Source organism: Poecilia reticulata, linkage group LG9, assembly GCF_000633615.1.
Source record: "Poecilia reticulata strain Guanapo linkage group LG9, Guppy_female_1.0+MT, whole genome shotgun sequence".
NCBI classification, from domain to species: Eukaryota; Metazoa; Chordata; class Actinopteri; order Cyprinodontiformes; family Poeciliidae; genus Poecilia; species Poecilia reticulata.
Genome location: NC_024339.1, coordinates 25,981,190 through 26,003,415, shown reverse-complemented (window position 1 = coordinate 26,003,415; position 22,226 = coordinate 25,981,190). Strand labels below are relative to the sequence as shown.

At 41.3% G+C, this 22,226-nt stretch overlaps 1 protein-coding gene across 5 annotated transcripts in view; it reads left to right on the top strand.

The window, feature by feature from the left end:
• mctp1a (multiple C2 domains, transmembrane 1a) overlaps nt 1–22,226 on the top strand; it is a 147,830-nt gene that overhangs the window by 92,573 nt on the left and 33,031 nt on the right. For all 5 annotated transcript variants that reach the window (XM_008418929.2, XM_008418926.2, XM_008418925.2 and 2 more), the window contains 2 exons: nt 6,534–6,650; nt 19,076–19,132. In XM_008418929.2, the coding sequence (XP_008417151.1) occupies nt 6,534–6,650; nt 19,076–19,132 (174 nt within the window). The remainder of the gene's footprint in view (nt 1–6,533; nt 6,651–19,075; nt 19,133–22,226) is intronic.

Below are 22,226 nucleotides of genomic sequence, written 5' to 3'. Positions count from 1 at the left end.
AGCTGTTTAGCCTTCAAACATGCACTTTGTAATGCAAAGGTGCACAACATTCCGGATTAACAGCTCAGACTATTCTTATTGTGCTCTCTTTATACCCACAGTGTTCAGATGATGACAAAGGGTGTATCTAGGCCAAGGACAAAGTGTTTTACAGTTTATAGTAATTCTGAAATTTAGGTGTCATTGTGCACCCCCCCCCCCACACACACTCCCTCCTCTTCCTCCTTCCCAGCTCCACCCCTACCCTTTAGGGAGTCTGCTAGCGTAGGAGTGTGCACTTAGCTAAAAGCATTGGAGTATTTAGGGCCTCTTCTCCACACAGGTATTCCCTCCCTCTCCCTTCATTCCTTCATCTCATTTCTTCCTTACTTTGAGAGGCCTCTTAATCACTTCACTCATCTCTTTAAGTGGGTTTTTATGGGGGGCCATCTGGCCAAGGTGGTGCATTCATGAAGGTGTGCTGCTGCTGCTGCTTCGTGCGATTATGTCCATGTGTGTGCGCACACATGTGCGTTCCTGCCTGCAGACAGATGTTACGCTTAACTTTCTGTGGGCAATTTAGTCTCAGAACTTACAAATGTGCGCACTTTATCAGACTCCAGCAAGCCTGAGGGGGGATATATTTGAGACATTTTTTTTTTTTTGTCTGAGGTTTTTTTAGAAGTACATCAAAATGCAGTTGTCATAACATGTCACAGCAGAACACTCCCTCCCCACAGAAAAAAAAAAAAAAAAGTTTAAATTTCGCTTCATGGTTTCTTGCTCTCCTTCTGCCCAATCCTGAAATGCCAGCCGCATGTACACATCACCCATTAGTGCCAGCTGTGATTAGTGTGTGTTTTGTGTGCATGTGTGAGAAAGAGAGATACTGCATAGTCTCACATGGAGCCTTTCACTCTCTCTCTCTCACACCCACACTGCTGTCACCCACCCATCCCGACAGTGAATCAGCCACCGTGGCAGCTTTGCCTGAGGCGTTGGCACAATGGACGCTACTGGAGTTACCTCCTGTCCTGCATGATGGGTGGTGTCTTTGTGTGCGTATGTGTCTGTGGATGGTGTCTCCATTCCTTGTCTCGGGGTTAAGCGTCTGCTTCCGTTCTCCACACCTGCGAGCGGAGTATCTCTCCCTCCTATCCGCCCGTCCATCCATCCTTCCAATGCCCGTTCTCCTTTATCTCCCAACGCCTCCTCGCCCCCGCCCCTCCTCCCCTCCTCTTCGCCATGCCTTGCAGAAAGTTGAGGCCATTGTCGGGCCGAGCGGTGTTGGGTTCTCTTCTCCCGCTGCTGCCAGCTCTCCCCTGCGGCCCCTGCAAGACAAGGCTGTTATTGCCCGAGGGACCACAGGCCTCGGCGGCTCTTCCTCCAAACAAATTTGCTGTAACTTTATCTGCAATTGGGCCCTGAATTGGGAGCAAATAGAGGCAGCTTTGTGAAGCTCAGGGAAGGGCGAGGGCAGCGAGCTGGGGGTTGTTGGGGAGGCAGGGGAAATGATACCAGGCTCTTTTATGTCAGGCAAAGTAGGACTCTTATCAGGAAGAGAGCCCAGACAAGGGAGCTACTTCTAGAGGAAACTGGAGCACCTATCACCTGCTTTGCATTTAGATAAAAATTCACCCAGCTGAAATAAAAAAAAAAGAGGGGTGAAAAAAAAAGCAAAAAAAAAAAAAAGCAAAGACAGGTACAGAAGCAACCATTCGAGTGTCTACGTGTGTTTGCACATGTCTGGTTGTGACGCTGCAGCAGCGAGCGGCACACACCAACCACTCTGGGTCTCTTTAAATTGCTCCTTTGACTTCTCTTCAAAGAACCTCTCTAACTTTTAAAAGTTTTAAAGTCGGGGGTTCGTCTTTGCCCACAGCAAGGGACAGCTTTGAAAGATATACTTTCACATTTTTGCTGCTTGCTTGATTTGCGAAAAAAAAAGAAAAAAGAATGATAGTTGGAATATTGTGGCGTGACTGACAGAGAATACCAAGTCAGGGTTTAATCACCAGAGATAAAGACTCAACAGGAAACAAGACCTTTTTGTTCCAGAGTCAAAGGATTAATACGTCTAATAGACTTGAAGACTTTTCTTTCTGAGGACATATGCTTTGTTTTATTTCACCATGTTCTAACAAGATTGGACAGATTACATATATTTTTTTATTAGATCAACACAAATTACACTTTAAGGGGCTGCACAGTGGCGCAGTTGTTAGAGCTGTTGCCTTGCAGCAAGAAGGTTCTGGGTTCGATTCCCGGCCCTGGTCTTTCTGCATGGAGTTTGCATGTTCTCCCTGTGCATGCGTGGGTTTTCAAAAACATGACTGTTAGGTTAATTGGCCTCTCCAAATTGTCCCTAGGTGTGAGTGTGTGTGTGCATGGTTGCTTGTCCTGTGTGTCTCTGTGTTGCCCTGCGACAGACTGGCGACCTGTCCAGGGTGAACCCCACCTCTCGCCTGGAACGTTAGCTGGAGATAGGCACCAGCAACCCTCCCGACCCCACTAAGGGACAAGGGTGTAAGAAAATGGATGGAATTACACTTTATTCTGCCGTTGAGCAGCAGGGGGCAGTCTAGCACTGCCGAATAAAGCGTCTGGTCACAAGCAGGACAACCCACTCCACCACCACCTCCCCACCACCACCCTTTCTTCATGTTCGCCCGAACTTAACAGGACTTCGAGTTGCTGTCTGGCAACACTTAGTGCCAGCATGGATATTGATGTAAGAGAGATAAAGGGGGAACTCTGAAATCCAAACTTCAGTTTCAGTCCACTGAGACTGAGCAGGGGGAAAGTTAGCCTGGTGTGTGGTTAATGTAAGCCAAAGCACTGAATATTACCCTCCCACAGTGCTGCTGCAGAAAGCCGTCAGGACGCAGGCTCTGTTTTCGAACCAGAAATGAAACTTTTAAAATCCCCACACTGAGCACTTGAAAGCATTAGCTTGAGTTTTTATTTCCTTAATGTTTTCAATAAAGCTTCCTCTCTTGTTGTTTTTCAAATAATAATAATAATAATACTAATAATAATAATAATAATAAAAAAAGCACAAAAGATCAGAACTGAATTGAAATCCAACTCTAAAGACATGACAAAATAAATTTATATTTTAGGGTATGAATATTTGTGCTAAAATGTAACAAGAGAAGACACTGTGGTTTTACTTTAATACGTCTATTTTAATTATTTGAGCCATTTGATTTTCAGATTGTTCTCAGATGTTAAGTTTGCCCAGTTCAAATTCGGGCTTTAACTGCTGTTAAACTATTTTAGCAGATTTGACAGTGACAAAAAAAAACTCAGTGTTTTTTATGACAAAATGATACTTTTGTTCTGAGCATTTTACAAAGCATTGCACTAAACGATACACTGTTTAATGATTAGACTTGTTGGCTGAAGGTAAAACACTGCTCTTTTTATTCCTGACATGCTTTTAATCACCCGTCACTATTCCTGTTTGTCTTGGTGACAAAATCAAATGTCCATCTATGATAAAAAATACACAAGAAATAAATAGTACATTTTGATGATCTTGAAAACAAATAGAAAAATTGCTGTTTTTAATTTTGACTGAAATCAATATTAATTTTTATAGATCCAAAGCAAGACTACTTGCATATGTTTATGAATATAGAAACACATTAATGGAAAATAATAATAATAATAATAATAATAATAATAATAATAAACAAAGAAACAAGTCTTGGAAGTTTACAAACCTCTACCATAAAAATTCAGTAGCATAGGTGAAAACAAGAACAATGCGAGCCCAGTATACTTTGCGTGTGTGTGTGTGTGTGTGTGTGTGTGTGTGTGTGTGTGTGTGTGTGTGTGTGTGTGTGTGCGTGTGCGTGTGTGTGTGTGTCCTTATATCCAGTACGAGTCATAATCATATGGGTTTTTGGACCACACAGAGTAATCTATCAATGATTTCCATAGTCTACATCTGGAACTTCACTCACAATCTTCCTCCACTTTTTCCATTTGATCCAGTGTGTTTTTGTAGTTGTCCCCCTTCGCCCCCCTTCGTCTTTCTCTGGTCACTGACATCCACAGCAGGCGCTCCTTCCCACTCCCATCTCTCCAGGCGAAGCGCTTCCTATCTTGTGTGGCGAGCGGCAGCAGCAGCGGGGGGGGGTGTTGACGGCGGTGGCTGCGATTGCCTAGTCCTGGTGGAAAGGTCCAGGTACCGCAGGGCCCCCAGTGTCCAGCCGGTGGGCACAAAGACGACGCAGGGGCCAGCCACCGCTGAGCCCGGGTGTCCGGTTTCCTTAGCTGCCAGTCAAAACTTCGCCTTCAGCCGCGTTACGAACAGATGAGAAAGGGGGATGACAAGTTAAACAACCCCAGGCAGATAAAGAAAAAAAAAAATACATTTAAAACAAAGAAGAGCATAAAAGGAAAAAAAAATTGAGGATTATTATAAACATCTTCTGAATGTAGAATTAATTTTCCCAGCTCATGATTAGATAACCAGGAAATATATTTACACAGCAGGATGTGTACGGTATATTTATAACAGTGAACTTAAAAGGAGCGACTGTGGATCTGCATAAAGATGTTTGCTGTTATTTATAGAATCTACAAGAATAGGTTTTAAAAGGAGCGAGCTGGTTTGTTTGTTCAACCGAAGTCAAGTTTTAGCACCTCGACGGCACATTTTGTCAGAGATTATTTCAGAGTTTATTACTGTTACGGAGCGTAATAATCTGACTGCAGATGGATTTGAAAGTAAGTTTGCGAGAAGTATGCGAGTATTTTCGAAGGATTTTTGCTGTAGGAGATTTTTTTTTTTTCTATTCTGTCACTGTGGTGAATGTTTTTAGGATGTAGGAAGAAGTTGTTTTGCCTTTTGCCATACAAATAATCATTTATTAAAATGTGTGTTTCTCCTGCACAGCTGTTTAAGAACAAATCTCTCTGTGTGTGTGTGTCTGGGGGTGGGGAGACTGCGTGTGATTTCAAGCCTTTTGGGAGATTTTCTAAGATGCAGCAACCAAAACCCACTCAGGTTTATTTAAAGAAGGAATTGAAACTTAGAGAAAAATTTATGACATGCTGGACATTTTTAATGTTTAATTTAGTTTATTATTTTTCATTCTGGATATTCAGGGTCTTTTAGTCAATTTTGCATGAAGGTTTTTTATATATATAAGTTTGGATGAGAGCCATTCAAACTTTTCTGAACAAGACTAGTTTGCCACGGCACACAGTGTACCTTTTTTTTCTTTTTTCTTTTTTTACTATTCAATATTCAACCAACTCAGCGAAGAAACTGTTGTTGAACCACATATTCAGATTAACCTTCGGCTACAAGAGCAACGAAGAGCTTCCGAACAATCACACATACACTCCGAAATAAACCAGCGTGATTGTATTAACCTTCCTCTTTCCACTTATGAAGGGTGTTATTCTACAAATAGGATGGATTAATTGCAACACAGACCAATAAATCTGCTTTATATAGTAATAGTCTCAATTTTACCAGTCTTGAAAGTTTCCTGCCAAAGCTGATTGCTAAACGGAGATGCATTTCTACGCAGAGTAATTAATTTCAAATCTTTTTTTTTTTTTTTTGCTCCTTATTTTGAAATAATGGATTTGTTGTACTTAAATTTGATAAATATGTTTGGCTAGAGGACATTAGGCATTAGGCACGGCTTGCGTTTTCAGCGTTCGGTTATAATTGCCGCCAAGATTTTATCAGTCGTGAGAAATCTCTGCGCGCTTTAAACATGATACTATTTGAAAGGATAAATATGCTTTTGTGTCTGTTTGTCTCTGACGGATGTTGTTCCCACACAATAACCCATCTCAGCTTTTTTTTCTTTTTTTTTTTTAAAGCAACAATTGAAACAAAGCTGCCTCACTATTCGCACAATACTGCTTAAAAATATCAAACCATGAGCATTTGCAATTTAACTTTCCCACAGATATCTCCTCCAACGGCTGTAGAAATCTGTTGTTGGAGGCTGAAGGAGCCTTACAAAAACCAGAATACCGGGTTTAGGGAAAGGTTCATTTTCAGATGGTGCTCTTCTTGTTTGGTGATGAGAGGGGAGGTGTAGGGGTTATGGTTTTGGCAGATAGGTGCAGTGGAGGTTAGAGACAGGGCATATGAGTCTTTTGGAGCAGCAGAAGAGGGTATTGGGGCTTGGAGTGACAGGGTTAGGGACTCGGGGTGTGCGGGGTCATATTCTGGAGTTTGGGGTTGAGCTCGAAAGGGTCAGCTTTGATGAGCTGCGTCTGAAATGGTACACGACCTCGGGCTGTTGGATGATTGGCACGAAGGAAAGAGGCTATGGCGGCTCAAACTCGTCCTCCTTCCTGAACTGCAGACCAACACATCTCCGTGGGGCCAAGATGTTAGGATCTCGGCTCCTTTTGCCTTTATTCCATCTTCCATTTTGTTTCCACGCATTTGTGTATTATCACCAAACGCACATGCAGCCACCTCAAAGCAATCAACAGTACGGGTTATTAAATATTTGCGTTCCCAATTTACACTCTCCTCATTTTTTTCTTTCCCTTTTCTCTTCCGACAGATTTTCACCATTGTTGTCTGGAACTTTGAGCTTTATATGATTCCTTTGGCTTTGCTTCTGCCGTTGGCCTGGAACTACATTCTCATCGTGTCGGGGAAGGATACGAGGCAAGACGTCGTGAGTAAACCTCTGCTCTGTTCGGAACTGTTCCGCCTTTCTTTTGTCCGTCATATTTTTTATTTTTTTTACCAAGACATCACAATTCATTTCATACTTCACATTTGCTGACAGTACATATATGTCTTAACTGTATACAGCTACCATTCATTTAATGTGGATATTAGTTACATGATTATAACTATAATCAGTGCAGATGTACAGATGCAAGCAACAGACATTTCTTTAGAGATTTTAGAGCTCATCTTTTTTAAATAAACATTACTTCCAAACTCTGAATTTATTTTTATGTTTTTAAGTGCGTCTGCCAGTTTTTGTTAATGAAAAACCCAATTTTGGCAAACAAGGAGCTTGCATTTCTCCACCGCATCCCACATTTCTCACTTTGCCTTCTTTGAGGCAAAGAGACGACAGAAATAATAGGCTGTCACCTTGAGCTATGTTACGCCACTTACCTGGTAGTATATTTATTTAATTCATTTTATTTTTTTTATCTCTTATACCAATTAAATGATGTCAAAGCAATGTCATGGAGAAACAGACATGTTTTAATCATGGCCAGGCACATTTGGAGAGTAGAGAGTGAAAACGAGTGAGAGAGCCGGACTATGGAGTGAGCGTGAACAATGAAGTGATTAATTTTAATAAGTGCCTTCTTCCAAGACTCAGTCGGAAATAACCCGTTAACAGACTTCAGTTTCTTTTTTTTTTTTTACGTCCTTGCCTTCTGTATGTGTATCTATCTCTTCTTAAGGAATCTTTGGATTAGATTGGATTGAATTTTGGAAGCCCGTATTAAATTCTGTCATCATATTAAACCAAATCTAATAGCTGTCGGTCATTATAATTTCATACATAACAGTGGAATTAGATTTGAACAGAACATGTCATACACCACATATCTATAAGTCTTTGGAGATCATCTCTGTTTCAAAGCCTCTGACACTGTGTTTGTCCATTTAAAAAGTGATATTAAATTGAGAAAAAATTTGCCAGATGCAATTTTTACATATCTCGATAACAGCCTTCCAACATAATTTATTGGGGTTTTTTTTAGTTCACATTCAAATAAGAAAATGCTCCTTTGCAAATGCATTTGCACAGATATAACAATGAGACCTAAATATAAGCAGGTTATTTTTATTACCTGTAGATGGCGACATTGCTTGACAAATTAAATACATGTAACCTGGCAAAAAAAAAAGAGTAAATTCCTCTCTCCTTTAGAGAAAGGCATCTTGATGAATTTGATTCCTACATGCTTTACTCTACACATCGTAAGTACAATGAGGCAAAAGTTTATAGATGTATTGTAGATACACTTTAATTCACTCAAAATAGAGAACTATTAATACTTTCCTTAAAGTAGGAAAAATATCTGCCACCAGCTCTTAGCTACACATTTTTTAGTCTCATTTCATTATTCTGTTACAGTATTTTTTGTGTGTGGTTATCCTGAAGCTTTGTGGTTATCTTTTACTTTGAAACTTTATTGTCAACACATTCAGATTGTTGGAGATTCAGAGGACTCTCTGTCTCTCCCTCTAACTCAAGCCATCAAGGTTGTACTTTTTTGTGCTGCGAAAAATTCATAACTGACTCCCCTTCTGTTTAATCTCTTGTATGAGTAGTGAGTCAGATAAACGCTGTTGTGTGGTGGGGACCGGAAATTGCTTAAACGTACATATAGGCTACGTTGGCGCTGGAGTGTTGATGCAGACTTTTTGCGGCGAAGGGAGGGTTGAGAAGCTTGGAGACAGTTGGAGTAAAACTACTTTGGAAAAGTGAGAACGCCCTAACATTGAATTATGCTGTATGTGCTCTCTGTGAACCTTTAGGTTAATCTGTTATACAATTCTCGCAAATATTGTTTGCTGTGGTCCTTTTTTTTTTTTTTTTTCGCTGACTGAAGTACTTTTGTTTATTTCCTTTTATTCAGAAATAATAATGTAGCCGCAAGAAAAGTGTTGATTACATTTATTTGCAAAAACTCCACATATGCTTTGACACATGTGCTGTATATGTGTTGGATAACAATGTATTGTATTGTTATCCAAAACCGAATACAACAAAAATGCTTAATGTGACCTAGGTAAAAGCTGATGCACATTTGTGTCTACTCTCTGATTATTGAAATACATGAAGGTTTGGTTCTCCATGGCTCTCACTGCTCCTCAGATCTGTGTTTTGGTGCTTGGATGTGGGGGTGTTGGAGGTATCAATGAGGGCTGATGGGGGGCTTGCTGATGTCTCTCTCATACCTTCATAAAGAAAAAAATTTCCCAATTCTATCTATTTGCACACGAGCCTAAAGGCATGTGCAGACACACACATAGACATAAAGACACAGTGACACGTACACACCAGATTGCGGCAGCATAGAAAATGTGAATTACATTTGCTACCTGAGTATACACCGGAATTTTGGTGCAGTACATACATTTAGCTCATATCTTTTTCTTTCATTTCATTTTCTTTCTCTGTAACTTGCATTTTGTTTTGTTTCACTGTTGATGTCGTTTCTGTGGCTCCATCCGCCGTCTTTGCATCCTTACACTTGTTGTGACCTGTCCATTTTGATGCCATTAAGTCTACATTATTAATTATGCAACAAGAGGGATATCTAGTTTTCCCACTTTTGTAGATCCGATTTGACCTGACACTGCTAGGCGAACAGACCCACCAATGACGTTTTACCTCATGTTACCAGAACAAGGCAGACACATAAAAAGGAAATAGATGAAGATTTTCTTCTCTTAGCTCAGTTTCTTGTCTGCCAAGACTTGAACATATAGTAAAAGTAGAGTTTATTGAGTTCATTCTTAAATTCGTGTTGAGCTCACACTTTATATGCAAAGTATCATCTCAGTCATGTCCCTGTTTGGTTTCCCTCTTCCAGTTTTTGGAGAGCAGAGCATATGGTGGAGGATTGATCCCACTTAGAGCATAAAATATCTGTGGTTCTTTGCTCCCTTTTCCTGGTTTCCCTCTTCCGAGTCTTTCTTAAGCTAAAGTGGTGGTGGACTCACTGCTTTCCTCCTGCTCTTGGCAGAGAACCGATCAGAACAAACTAGGAAAAAGGAGAATAAGGCCTTCTAATTACCTTTAACAACACACTAAATTAAAGCATTGTGCAGAGCTGAGCAAGGGTCAGTATCCGGTGCACTTCGGTTTTCCAGCAGTCTGGGGTGAGGGTAATGCCAAAGGAATCTCTGCTGAGCTCACTCTCAGGCAAAAGGGCAAAGAGAGAGAAAATCAAGGAAAAATGAGAGAAAACTAAAAACTAACATACGTACACTCGAGTCAAGACTTCTCGAAGAATTGGACATTTTTTATCTGAAAGGTTCAACGTGCAGAACCTTTCTCGTTTCCTACACTGCAGCAACAAGTCCATCGGCCTGCCGCTGCAAGAAAACAAAGTGTTCTCAACATGTAGCAATTCATAATTCAGGGTCACTGACTGTTGTGTGGCTACATGCTGCTTTGTAAACAGATCCCAGATCAGCACCTCTTACCCTAGCCCCAACCTTGACCAGAACCTGCTTAGCAGTCAGAACGTCCTTAAAACAGCGATTAAAGGAGGCACTGCACCAGTGAGGTCTCCGACCTCTTCTCTTATCTTGTAGCACTCTGACCTGAAGATGCTGATTCTTTAACACCGTTAGCTGACCTGTGTGTGATAGTGGACCATGCTCTCTGAAACAATTGTGTGTATGCTTTCAAATCTATGTAAAATAAGCTTCCATTTTGTCATTCAAAACCTGACGATGCATTATCAGTAAACTTGTCAACATTCGTGACATGTCCCTTGTTTTGGGAGGTGGACTTGAATTTTAATGGCATGCATGTATTTCCACTGTCATTTGGAGATTAAAATGTTACATTGTAAAACCAATGGATGTAATCCACTAGGGCATTGGCAGATTTCTGGAAGGAGGGGAACGTTACAAGACTGAACTTCCCATATTTTGTCTTGATACAACAATAAAGTCAACATATTTTACTCAAAAGTCATATTTGTGACCTTAGTGTACAGCTTTGATGCAACGCTGCTTTGGGTGTGTTGGAGTCAGATACTCTAGATAGTGAAAATGCATTTATATAATTAGCTAATGAGTATTGCAGCCCAAGTACTTACCGTAATTGCAATATTTTTATTGTTCCTTTTTTTTTTGTCCTTTTTTTTTGAAAATGTTAAACTTACAACATATTGTGCCGTCCTATATCAGAACAAAACAAAGTAGAGCGTACTTGTGAAGAGAAACATAAGTAATTAAAAATTGTGGCTCTTTTTTGTTTTCATCCTGCTTTGAGTCTTTTAGACTATGTCTCCACTGGCTTTGATCAAGGCTTTTCCACATTTTTCTTTGCTAGAATGCCTCGTATTTGGTTTATCCCCCACAGCATGATACTGTCATCACCATGTTCTGTTTTGGGGGTTTCAGGGTAAATGACCTTTTTAGGTGAGCATCTTAGTAGGTTTTGGAGTTGTAAATGGTAAATGGACTGAACTTATATAGTGCTTTTCCAGTCATTTTGGTCATCTTGGTTTTTGTTCACTTAATGTCGTCAACTGAACCTCTGAGGTCATCACAGAGCAGCTGGATTAAGAGCTGATATCTCTTTATACATTAGGTGAGTTCTGAAAGCAGCTAACTTTGGTAGAAATCATTTGACTTGAGAATTTCCCCCAAAACCTCTCAGTCATGCGCTCCAAGTCCAAGTGAAATACATAGAAGTTTGTGGTTATAACATCGCTTAATGTTTCAGAGGTCAAGAGTTGTGAATGCTTCTGCATATTTACTGGCAGGGTTTTGTAGTAATTTACATCGGCTTTCGGAAGAGCGACAGGCACCGAGTTAAACAAGCAGCGACGCTTCCCAGCACGTATCCCTCCTCTCTGTTCTCTTGGCCCAGAAAGGCCCTTACCAGATGTTGTAAAGGTGTTAGTTTGAGGGCAGGCTGTTGTAGAGGGTACATATGGAACATGGTGATGTCTCTTTCCGCCACAGGATGACGGGCAATTAGGCCTCGTCACACTGGAGGGCCATCCTCTTTATCCCATGCTTCAGACCATTACATTGATTCACCCAATGGATCTGCCAGCCCATTACGGAAGAGGAGACCTTAATGGCCCGGAGATACTTCACACTTAGAAACGTGCCTTCGGTGGAGAGAAAGCTAACTACTTTCAATCCACTCCACATCCTAAGTATTTACATATAAGTGCTATTTTGTAGAAAAGTACATTTGTTTGATTATAACAGAGAAGCACAATTGTTTAAAAAGGATTTTTAAGTAATTGAATTCCAATAGTTAGTTATTGTTATTTCATGTTGATTTTGGATTATGTAAAGTCATCCACGCAACTGCACATAATGTGTTAAAATAATAACAATTAGGTTTTTTCTGAGATGGGCGTGATATCCAATTTTATTTAACCGTTTAAATTTCCAGACCGATACTTCACTGCAGTTTTTTGTATCTTCTATTTTCCTCACGATTTTGCATCTCAAACAGCTTCCCTGTGCCTCTGAACATCCTGAGCCTTGACATCTGCCCTCATTAAGGGGGATGCAGAAACACAGGTAGAGGAGAGTAAATATCAGGAAAACTGGAAGAAGAAGGAAACTCCTGCCTATTATACCACATCTCTCCTTTAAGAAGTCACACCTTCACTTTTCCCCATAAGAACACAACTCTGGAAAGACAAGGAGAATGAGAAGAGGAGATGGAGTGGGAGCAGGAGACAGAAAAAGACAGAGAAGCTTTTTCTGAGAGAGAGAGAGCGAGAGAGAGACACGACGAGACAGAGGCAGAGAAGGAAGCAGTGGTGGATGGCAGGCACTCCTCCGTGTGGAGTCAGACATGGCAGTTGGTGACAGGTGACAAAATCAAAAGGTCATGTCACTTTTAACTGGGAGCGCCTGTGCCCCGCTGATTTCCCCCGTGCCGCCCCGGCATCAGCACCGCTCATCTCTGCTCCTCTCGCTGCCTCTCCGTCTCTGCTAAACTGGCAGATAGGATGGCAGGCTGGCAGGCAGAAAGACAGGCAACGGGCAGAGTTTGAAGCGGGACGGGAGCATCAGGGACGCCAATGCAGAATCCTCCCTGTCTGCCTTTTCATCATGTTGCCTTCTCCCCTCCCCCGTTTGTCTAACTCTCTTCATCACACTGAACCTTTGGAAGTATCTGTGCTCTTTGCAAACAACGTCAGCAGTTCAGGGTCTATGCCTAAGTGCTTGTTGTTGTTTTGTCTGTGTGGCACATCCTCTGTTGCTGCTTGTGAGCGTCTCGGTTTAAATCTTGAGCTGAAGTTTATAGACGCGTGAAGTCGGGGGGAACAAACTGAAAATCAAATAAGGCCACCCCTTTAACGCCTTTGGGCAAATGATAAAAAAAAGATTGCTAGATGACCATCAATATAGGAATTATGTACATTTTGAACTGCCTGTTTTGATTTTCCTTCAGTAATTATAATATGGGAAGAGAGAAGAACAGCATTGACAATAGTGTTTTCACAGCCTTTTCTCCAAGAGCAGAACTTAATTATTTATATAGAGAGTAGAAGCAATGTCCCATGTGTGAGAAAGCACTTGCTGTAAAATAGGATTTTACTCTGTCAAAAGGTAACATGGCTAAAGGCATGGCTGATATATACAGCCGTCCTTAACAGCTTGTCTTCGCAATTTCCACAGATAATCTGGGTGGAAATACTCTAGTATCATTAAAGCAGTGTCTCTGAGTTCGCTGTATTCTAGACCGGTGAGGCTTGCAAAAGGCTGCCTCCGTTTCTAAGCCCAGGATGTAAGATAAACAGAGGTTTAAAGCTCCAAACAATGAAACAGAGCAACTTTGGTGTATTTCTGTTATCTGCAATAATTCTCGCTCTCCCTTACAGCCTGAATGAACTGCAGATGTGTCTCAAAACATCATAGTGATTTTCAGTTTCCCTTTTATGTGAGTTTCTCAAGATATCGCTGGCTTCCCAGCCAAGAATCCACTTCCTGTAATAAAGAAGATTTTTACTACTAAAAAGTAACTAACTTCACTAATTGCAAATTGATAGCGTGCAATCACTATTCTGAAAAAGGTTGATTGTTTTACTTTCTGAGCAGCAGGTGGTTGGTTTCTCAGTGCATTTCTAGTTGTAATGTCATCTGTCTTTAATAATTGGCTGCTTAATCTATGAAATATTTGAAACAAGCGCTAACAATATAGCAATAGCATATTCATTTACAGAAGCTCAAATCTTTGCCAATGTGGTTTTCCATTTCTGAATATATAGCTACCCTTATTACCCCCTACCACCAGCCTGCAGCTCCAGTAGCACCACAGCCTCAACCCTATCTAGCCCCCCACTGGGTGAGCCCTGGCTCGGGCAGTGCAGAAGGAAGGGCCCCCCTCTGAGGGCCATGGCTCTGACAGCTTGTGAAGCCCCCCCCATGTGAGTCGGCCTGGCTCAGTCTTATCAGACGCACAGCCCTCCGCTAGTCTGCAGAAACTGTAGTGTAGGCAATGCACATGTGCACGCACGCATACACACACACTCATGGACAGTGCATACCAAGCAGGGCCTTGAGATCCCCCAGCCAGCCACCACGCCAAGCCTCAGCAGCTGGAGAGGTTAAAACCCCCCTACATATCAAAGAGGAAAAACAGCAGGAGGACGGAAGGAAGGAGGGATATAGGAGTGGGAGAAAAAAAAAAAAGAAGGGAAAAAGTATATCTTCGTGTTCACCTGGATGTCTGCCTCCGCGTCAATTCCCCCTGCGGCTGTCATTGAGAAGGTGAGGAGGGGAAAGAGTGGAACTCCGTCTGGCAGGGGAGGAGAACGAGATGCGTGCTCGGAGGTGTTCCTGAGCAAGGGTGAAAATGATGTTGCTACTAGTTCAGGTTGTACAATTTTACTTCCCCTTTTCCTGAGCTGCTGTAAGCACTTGGTTTATTGATCCAAACAGGTTATGCTCAGTTTAAATTAAAGGAAATTGATTTACTGAAATCGGAGTTGTTTTTCTTTACCGAGTGTCTTTTAACTTATGTGTAAGTCCACACAGGGCTACGACATGAAAATGTGGCTAGTATTATTTATATTAGCGGTGACCTGCAAAAGCACCCATACCCCCCTCTGTCATGGTAGCACAACAAATTTCAATGTATTTTATTGGGATTTAATGTTGATCGACCAACATAATTATTGACAAACAGAAATAAGATAATACACACTTTCTACACATACAAATCTGAGAAATGCGTCGTGCAGTTTTGTTCAGCCACCTTTACTCTGATACCTCCCGATAAAATCTAGTTTGCTTGTTGTCAATAGAGGTTTCTTATTACTGGATGAGTAAACAGTGTCAACTTGTGTGTGCAGTGTATTTTCTGAATGAATCCAGATGTTCTGACAGGCATCAGAGGTTGGTTACAGAAGTTTAGTGAAGAAATAGCTTTACGAAGATTATGGAGCACAGCAGACAGTTCAGAGGAGAATCTGAAAGCAGGGTTAGCTAATAAAGTAACTACACAAGCACTGAACATGCCATGATGCACTGTTCAATCCATCATGAGGATGGCAATGAAGCCTCTCTTCAGCAATGAATCAGGTCAAAGTGGCAACGTCTGTTGCTATTGCAAAAAAAAAAAAAAAAAAAAACTAATTAAGAATGTGATGGAGTCAAGACTGGTCAGCAGAACAGCTATACTAAACATACAGCCAGAGGATTGGTTAAACCAAACCATATGCATGTGTCAAAGTCCTAAACTAAATTAGACTGAGAATATGTGCAAAGACTTGAAAACTAATATTCACAAACTGTCCCCAGGCAGTATGACCTCTCTCAAGCTATTTTGCAAAGAAGAAAAGGTAAAAAGAAAATTTCAAGATGTGAAAAGTTAATAGAGACATACTCTGAAAGAACTGCAGCTGTAATTACAGAGAAGGGTGGTTTTCTAAAGTATCGATGGTGTGGGGCCGATTGTGAATGCATGCCACACAATTTTTAAATCTTTTATCATTTTTCATCATTCTCACATTAAAACACACTGAACTTTATTGTCATGTGTAAAAAACTTACATACAGTAAGCACTGTTGAGTCATGTGTTCTCCAGTCACAAAATGACAGTGATAGCCCTCTGCAACCTTGAGCCCATCGTCTCTGTCCATAAAAACACACTAGGGGTGCTGTTGCACTGTTGATGGCATGCAAGCAGGTACCTAAAAGGCAACTGCTGAAAATATTATTTTTTTGCACTTCTTATTCACAACCAAAATCTTGTAATTTACAGTTAATGCTTATGTACACAAGGTTTTGCTGTTGTGTGTCTTTGATTTTTCTTTCTGCTGGCTCCCTACTATAACTAAGATTATGCACATACAAACACACATGCATTAGAGGTACATATTTTTTTCCAGCGAGCAGACGTAATAGGAGATGCAATGATTGAAAACAATCCTTGTCATGCTGCATGGCTTCTACTCCAACCTGGCTTCTTGGCTCTAAACCTGGGCCAAATAGGTACATTTACACGTTCAGGGCCATTAAAATTCTCAATGTCATTGTATTCACTTACATTATCAGCCTCTAATCTATGTATTTATGGGACACAGTGTAATACCCGGCATCATCCTTGTATTATTTCTATTGGTCTGAATATGGTAATCTTCGGATTGGTATATGTTGAACTGACTGGAGCAGCTCTGCGGGCAACGCGATCCCGCCAACAGTGAGGCTTTTGGATGCCAGCGCAGCGTAATGATAGTTATTCAAACAACATTATAATGGAGGGATAAGCAGACGAATAAAAAAAACAAAAAAACGGCAAACAGATCTTAAAAAGACGAAAGGAAGCAGACAAGAAGAGAGGAATTCAAAGGATGAATAAAAGATATTTGAAATTCATCAGCGGTGGTAATTTATATCCTCCCTCACTGAAACTCCAGTGCGCGCGTTTAGCCGTGGCAATCTTCAGGGCAGATGACATGCTCCGTGTCGCTTTATTTATTAATTTTACACTGTGTCTCATTGCAGGAAACATGACTTCTATCTGTAACCAGAGGCAATAGAAGGGAGCGAGCGGAGCAGAGAGCAGAGGGAGACAAACGACTCTATCATTCTCCCTGTCTCTGTAGGTCATGCTTCTCCAGCTAGCTCACGCTTATTCCTTTGTTTAAAGTTCGGAACATGTGCCAGGCGTGCCCTGGTAAAACCCTCTGTGTGGAGGACTCTATAATGCCGCCGTGCTGGCATGCGTGAATAGATTCGAGGGGAATTGTGATGTCTTTTTAAACAGTTATAGTTCATTTGTTTGGAAATGCCACGAGGCTTTCATTTTACAGACTTGTGTAAACATCTTTCGTCTTTGCTGAGTGCAAGAATTTCTCTTTCTGGTGTTGGGATAATGTGGTGCTCGGGTGTATTCTGTGTCAATAAAGAGACTGTCAAATGTGAACAGTTCGTGCTTATTTGTCTGGAGGATGATGGAGTTCACAGCCAGAGTAACCACTTCCTCCTCTTGTCAGTGAAAAATGTGGAGTTGTGTTCATACATGCACAACTCTTTACCCAAGTGATTCAGAGCTATTGATAGAACACACTCACAAACATTCACGCTATTGATTCTACCCTTTCAACTCTGCTGTTCTGAACTCCTCTTTGTTTGTGTGGGAAGCTGCATTTACATAAGAGGCTTATGTCAGCCGCTGCACAGTTTCCCCCCGTATTCCAGTGAAAAACAAAAAGGACAAAGGCCATTGTCTTGTTAAGTAATGATTTTTGGATGACTCCAAAGTAGTTTGTGCTGTATCTGGAGGTGGGAAGGGTTGTGGTGAAGTCGGGGCCTGATGAAAGTTTACAGGGAGTTTGGGACTCCGTAACACAACGCTTGGCAGAGAGCAGATAAATTCTGGGGTTGACCACTGTGTTTGACTCATAGTATCAGTGTTTGCTGATGTACATTTGAAGCAAGCGTGTTGGCTAGTAACTGCGATGTTTGACTGACAGAAAGAGGGTGAATAAAGTTCAGCAATGACCCATGCTTTTCAGACACTGAAATTTGGAATGCCCACAAAGAAAAGGAGGCCTCGTCTGTGTCATTGAACACTAATTGTTAGAATGCCCCTGGGCGGAGTATGAACCTACGTCCTGTGGCAGACCTCTCCGTTTTGTTTCTGGAAAAATCAAGTGCGAAATGAACAGAACTAGAAAAATAACAGGAGCGAAATGACATGCAGCCTCCAAAGTATAGCTGTTGTGGTAGATTTATTGAATAACCCACATAACTTTGCTGAAAAAGCAAAGTAAAAATAAGCTCTATTTTTTTTTTCATTGTTCTTATTCGTATTGAAAATAGTCGGCTTTCAGGATTTTGTTTTCATCAGCAACAACTTACTCACCAAAGAATGTTGTAGCTTCAGAAACCTGGCTGTTCTTACTCATGGTGCGTTCACAGATCACAAAGAAACAGGATTTTTTTTAGCTTCTAAGCACAAGTCACGGGGCAGAGTCAGTCAAGCTAAAATTTCTGTGCTTTTCTTCACCAAGCACTGTATGGATACGCCTGTTGTTATATTTTGTATATCCAAACACTAGTATAAATATTAAAGTCTGAATTCTGTTCATCTGAAAGCCTCTTGATGTGAACGTAAAACTTCTGCTGCTTAATAACTTCTTATTATTAAGCAGCTGTGTTGTGCTACACAGCGTTTGCTGTTCTGAAAGTGTGCAAACGTGATTGTGTTTTAAGGCGAGTCATTTTTCTTCTTGTTGTACAGAATGTCTCGTGGTGTCTTGGGGCTGCAGAGCGACACCGGCTCCGGTTTTATCGGTCGTGCTTCACTGAAGCAAATAGTTGCCGTTCTTTGTGACTTTCTCTCTGGGCTCAGGACTCGTTTCCCTCTTTTTCTCTCACAGAGCATCTTTTTTGCAAGAACATGAAAGCAGTGAAGTAGGTCGACGTACTGAAAGTAGAGGTGGAATTTGCGGACCAACGCGAAAGGTTAAGGAGTTCAGCGGAGACTTTTTTTTTGTTCCCTCCCAGCAAGAATGTTGTGTCATCTGAATTTTATTTTATTTTATTTTTTGCAATGTAATTTACGTAGTTGAATAGACTTTAATCTTCTGTCCTTTGAAATTCAAAGTCAGAGCATCCGCTTGCACTTCCAGAAGTGACAACATGTTTGAACAACAGAATGGTTCTAAAATTAAATTTCTGCTTCTGAAGACTGATGACTTTTGAGCACCCATAAATCCAGTAGTTGTGCTATCTGCAGGCTCTCCATACTCATTAACAAATTCTAGGCAGACGTAAGCATAACCAATCAGCTTTAATGTCCCTCTTTGGCCATTGAAATTGTGTTTATCTGATATTTATCTAATGTTTTTAATGCCTCTTTGTCCTTGTTTTCCTCATTCCACTGCCTCTATCAGCAAGCTGTGGAAGACCTGCTGGAAGATGAGGATGAGGATTTTGACAAAGATGACAAGGTAATTATTTCTCATGTCTGGGAAGCACTCACACACACACACACGCACACGCACACACACACACGCACACACACATCGCCTCAGGAGAGGTTGACACTGCTTCACAGACCAGAAACACATACAGACTAACAAAATGACTGCTTCATCCCCTCCCGTCTCCTCCCCCTGTTCAGTTATTCTCACCGCCTGAGGCACAAACACATGTTCACAGATTGTACAACCTTTTAACCTTTTCTAAGTTTTCTCTTTGGGTACATGCATTGCGCATTCCTCACCTTTCCACTTTGTAGTTTGCTTTATTTTGGTCTCCTGAAGTGGTTGGTGCACTCTCCTTAGATTTTTCCTTCCTGCATTTCTGTGTTAAATTTGCATTTAATAACATTAAGCTTCACAACCTTCTTTCTGGGAACACGCACCTATTTAAAGTGCTTAGTTAGCTTTTTAGGTCCGTTCTCTGTGCCTTTATGTTGCAGTAAAACAGCATCTGTCCTTGTCCAGACAATATCAGGTAACAACAGGTGGCTGCTTTACGGCCTCCGCTCGTTACACTGTAGGAGCAGCTACTGAAACAAATGCCACTGGATAGGACCTGAAAAACGCTCCACTTGGGAGTTGTATCCAGCCTCCCCCCCAAAAAAATCTGTTGTTGTATGCACTTACTCGTGTTTTCTGTGTTTGAATTTCTGTTTTAGAAGTTTCATTTGATTTTAAAAAATTGTTTTCTTCTGATACCACAATAAGATTTACCCCACCAGAGTATGAAAGAACATCAAAGAGTTTACTAAGATCCAACTCTCACTTCATTATTTTTCTAATTTTGAAAACACGATACATGGTTCTGCAAAAGAATGCTTACGCCTCGAACTTTTTCCACATTTGTCACTTTACAGCAACATATAACATGATTCAGTGCAGTTTAATGGGATTTGATGTGATGTAGAAACACAAAGTACTCCAAAATTGTAATTGTGCTTCGATGTTGAAAAGTCTCTGTGCCACCATCCTACGGCTGCTGCTGATTGTCTGATGATGATTCCCGCAGCATTATTCTGCCACCGCCAATATAGCTGCCTATGGAGATGTGTGTGATGCAGGGAATAGAACATGGTGCACTTTACTGTTTAGCAAGTAAAGTGCAATATAATAATTTACATTATTTGTTTTGGAAATCTTTTGTGAGTTTATCCTACCATAAGAGCATGCATAGTATAATTAAGCCCACCGTTTAGCAGTAAGTCTGCAAACAGACTTTACTAAGACTGTGTTTTAGTTTTTTTTTCTAACACAAGCACTGAAGAAAAGAGTAAAAAATGCAGTGCAGATGGTCAAACAGTCATTCCACTAGTTAGTCAGCCGGGCTGCCAGTTTGGTGATGAGCATACAAAGATATGTGAGAATTACATCCTCTCCCACGGTGATGCACAAGAAAAGTTTCATGATTGTGAAGTTCAGAGGCTGTGATGTGCGGGAGGGGGAGCGAGTGAAGCTACAAACAGAAGATATGCACCAGACAACCTTGAACCCTTTTCATTTATTTTTTTTACCATTTCTTTACATCTGTCCTCCTTCATTGCATTTCCTCCCTCCTCTCAGGGTTAGAAATGAAAAAAATATATATAGGCATTTGGAAAGCTACAGATTATATACAAAAATGTCAGGGGGGGGGTTCCACTTTTATATTGAAATGAGGTGCAGAGGCAGCTTGTGTGGCTGCAGTCAGATTTGGTCCCAAACTGATTATCCCAAATAAAAAAAATAAATAAAAAAGTCCTGCTCTCTGTTCACAGAGGGCTGGGGGTGCTGGATAGCACAGCTGCCACAAAAGTCACAATTTACCAACTCTGGCTTCATACATTTTGATCCATCTTTTCCCTTCACTGTTAGCATTTCACTGAAGCTGTAAAGAGGTTGAAAGGGGGACATTTTCCTTTTTTTTCTATGCATACATCTCTGCTCTCCTCTGACTCTTCCTTCACTCACCTCCTCGGCTGCTTTTTATTTTTCCTTTTGACACATTCTCTCACTTCTCTTTGCTCAACCTCCAACCTGGTTAAGTGCAGAACAAATAACAGCTCCAGAGCTGGGCAAACTTATCTTTTGCGTTGAACGCGAGCCACGGCTTCAGATGGTACGAGTAAGTATGAAGGACGGGTCAAAAGAGGCCTCTTTTATGGCACAAACCTATAGCAGAGACCTCGAAGAGCAGAGGGAGCGAAAGAGAGAGCGAGGAGAAGGGGAAAAAGATTAATAAATGTGCCAAGGCCTCATTTTAATTGAACTTGAAGCATATGTTGCAAGTATGTACAATCTGTCCCAGATGTTCAATACGGCCATGTGCGGAGCTCTTCCCAGTGCACCACAAGGCAGCTATTAGCGGGATAACCTTTGCTCCAGAGGCTAAATGGGGTATTACATGGCCAAAAAGTAGAGCACCTGTTTTTCATTGCTGAGAGGACCCCTTGTAGGCTTTATGCCTTAGCCTACCACATGTGGTTTGACTTAGCAGATTGTTGGGCAGACGTGAAAAGTGTCTTTCTCGTGAGCAAGCACTGATATTAGTCACTTAATCTCAATGAAAGTCCAGCATGTCGGCTAATTGATTGGGACGGCTGAGTTGTTAAAGCCGAGCGGACAGGCGCGTGAAGGATGAAAGAAAGGCAGAGACGAACAAAATGCTTCAAGGGCCAGAACTTTAACACGTTCATTTTTGATTAGTTAATTACATATATTTAAAGGCAGCTAATTGCGTTTTATTTACATACAAACGTTCTGAGCTGAACCTCGTTTCTGGTGCGGCCGTAAATCTGACACGCGAGCCACGTTCGCGCACGGCAACGCACGACAAACCCGCTTCTCTCGGCCCACGTAATTAGTTAATGAATTAGTTTATTTCTGCTTCAAAAAGTGATCTGATGGGACAGTTAAGAAGATTATTGTCATGTGCAGGTTGTGCAGAAAGGAGTTGGCCTATAACCGAAGATATTTAAGTGTAAAATACCACCTCAGTGCAAAATAGCAGTTAGCACAGATGTCCCCAATGCTAATGTCAAGCATTGGGGACAAAGAAGTTACATGAATGATCAGGGGTTTCCCA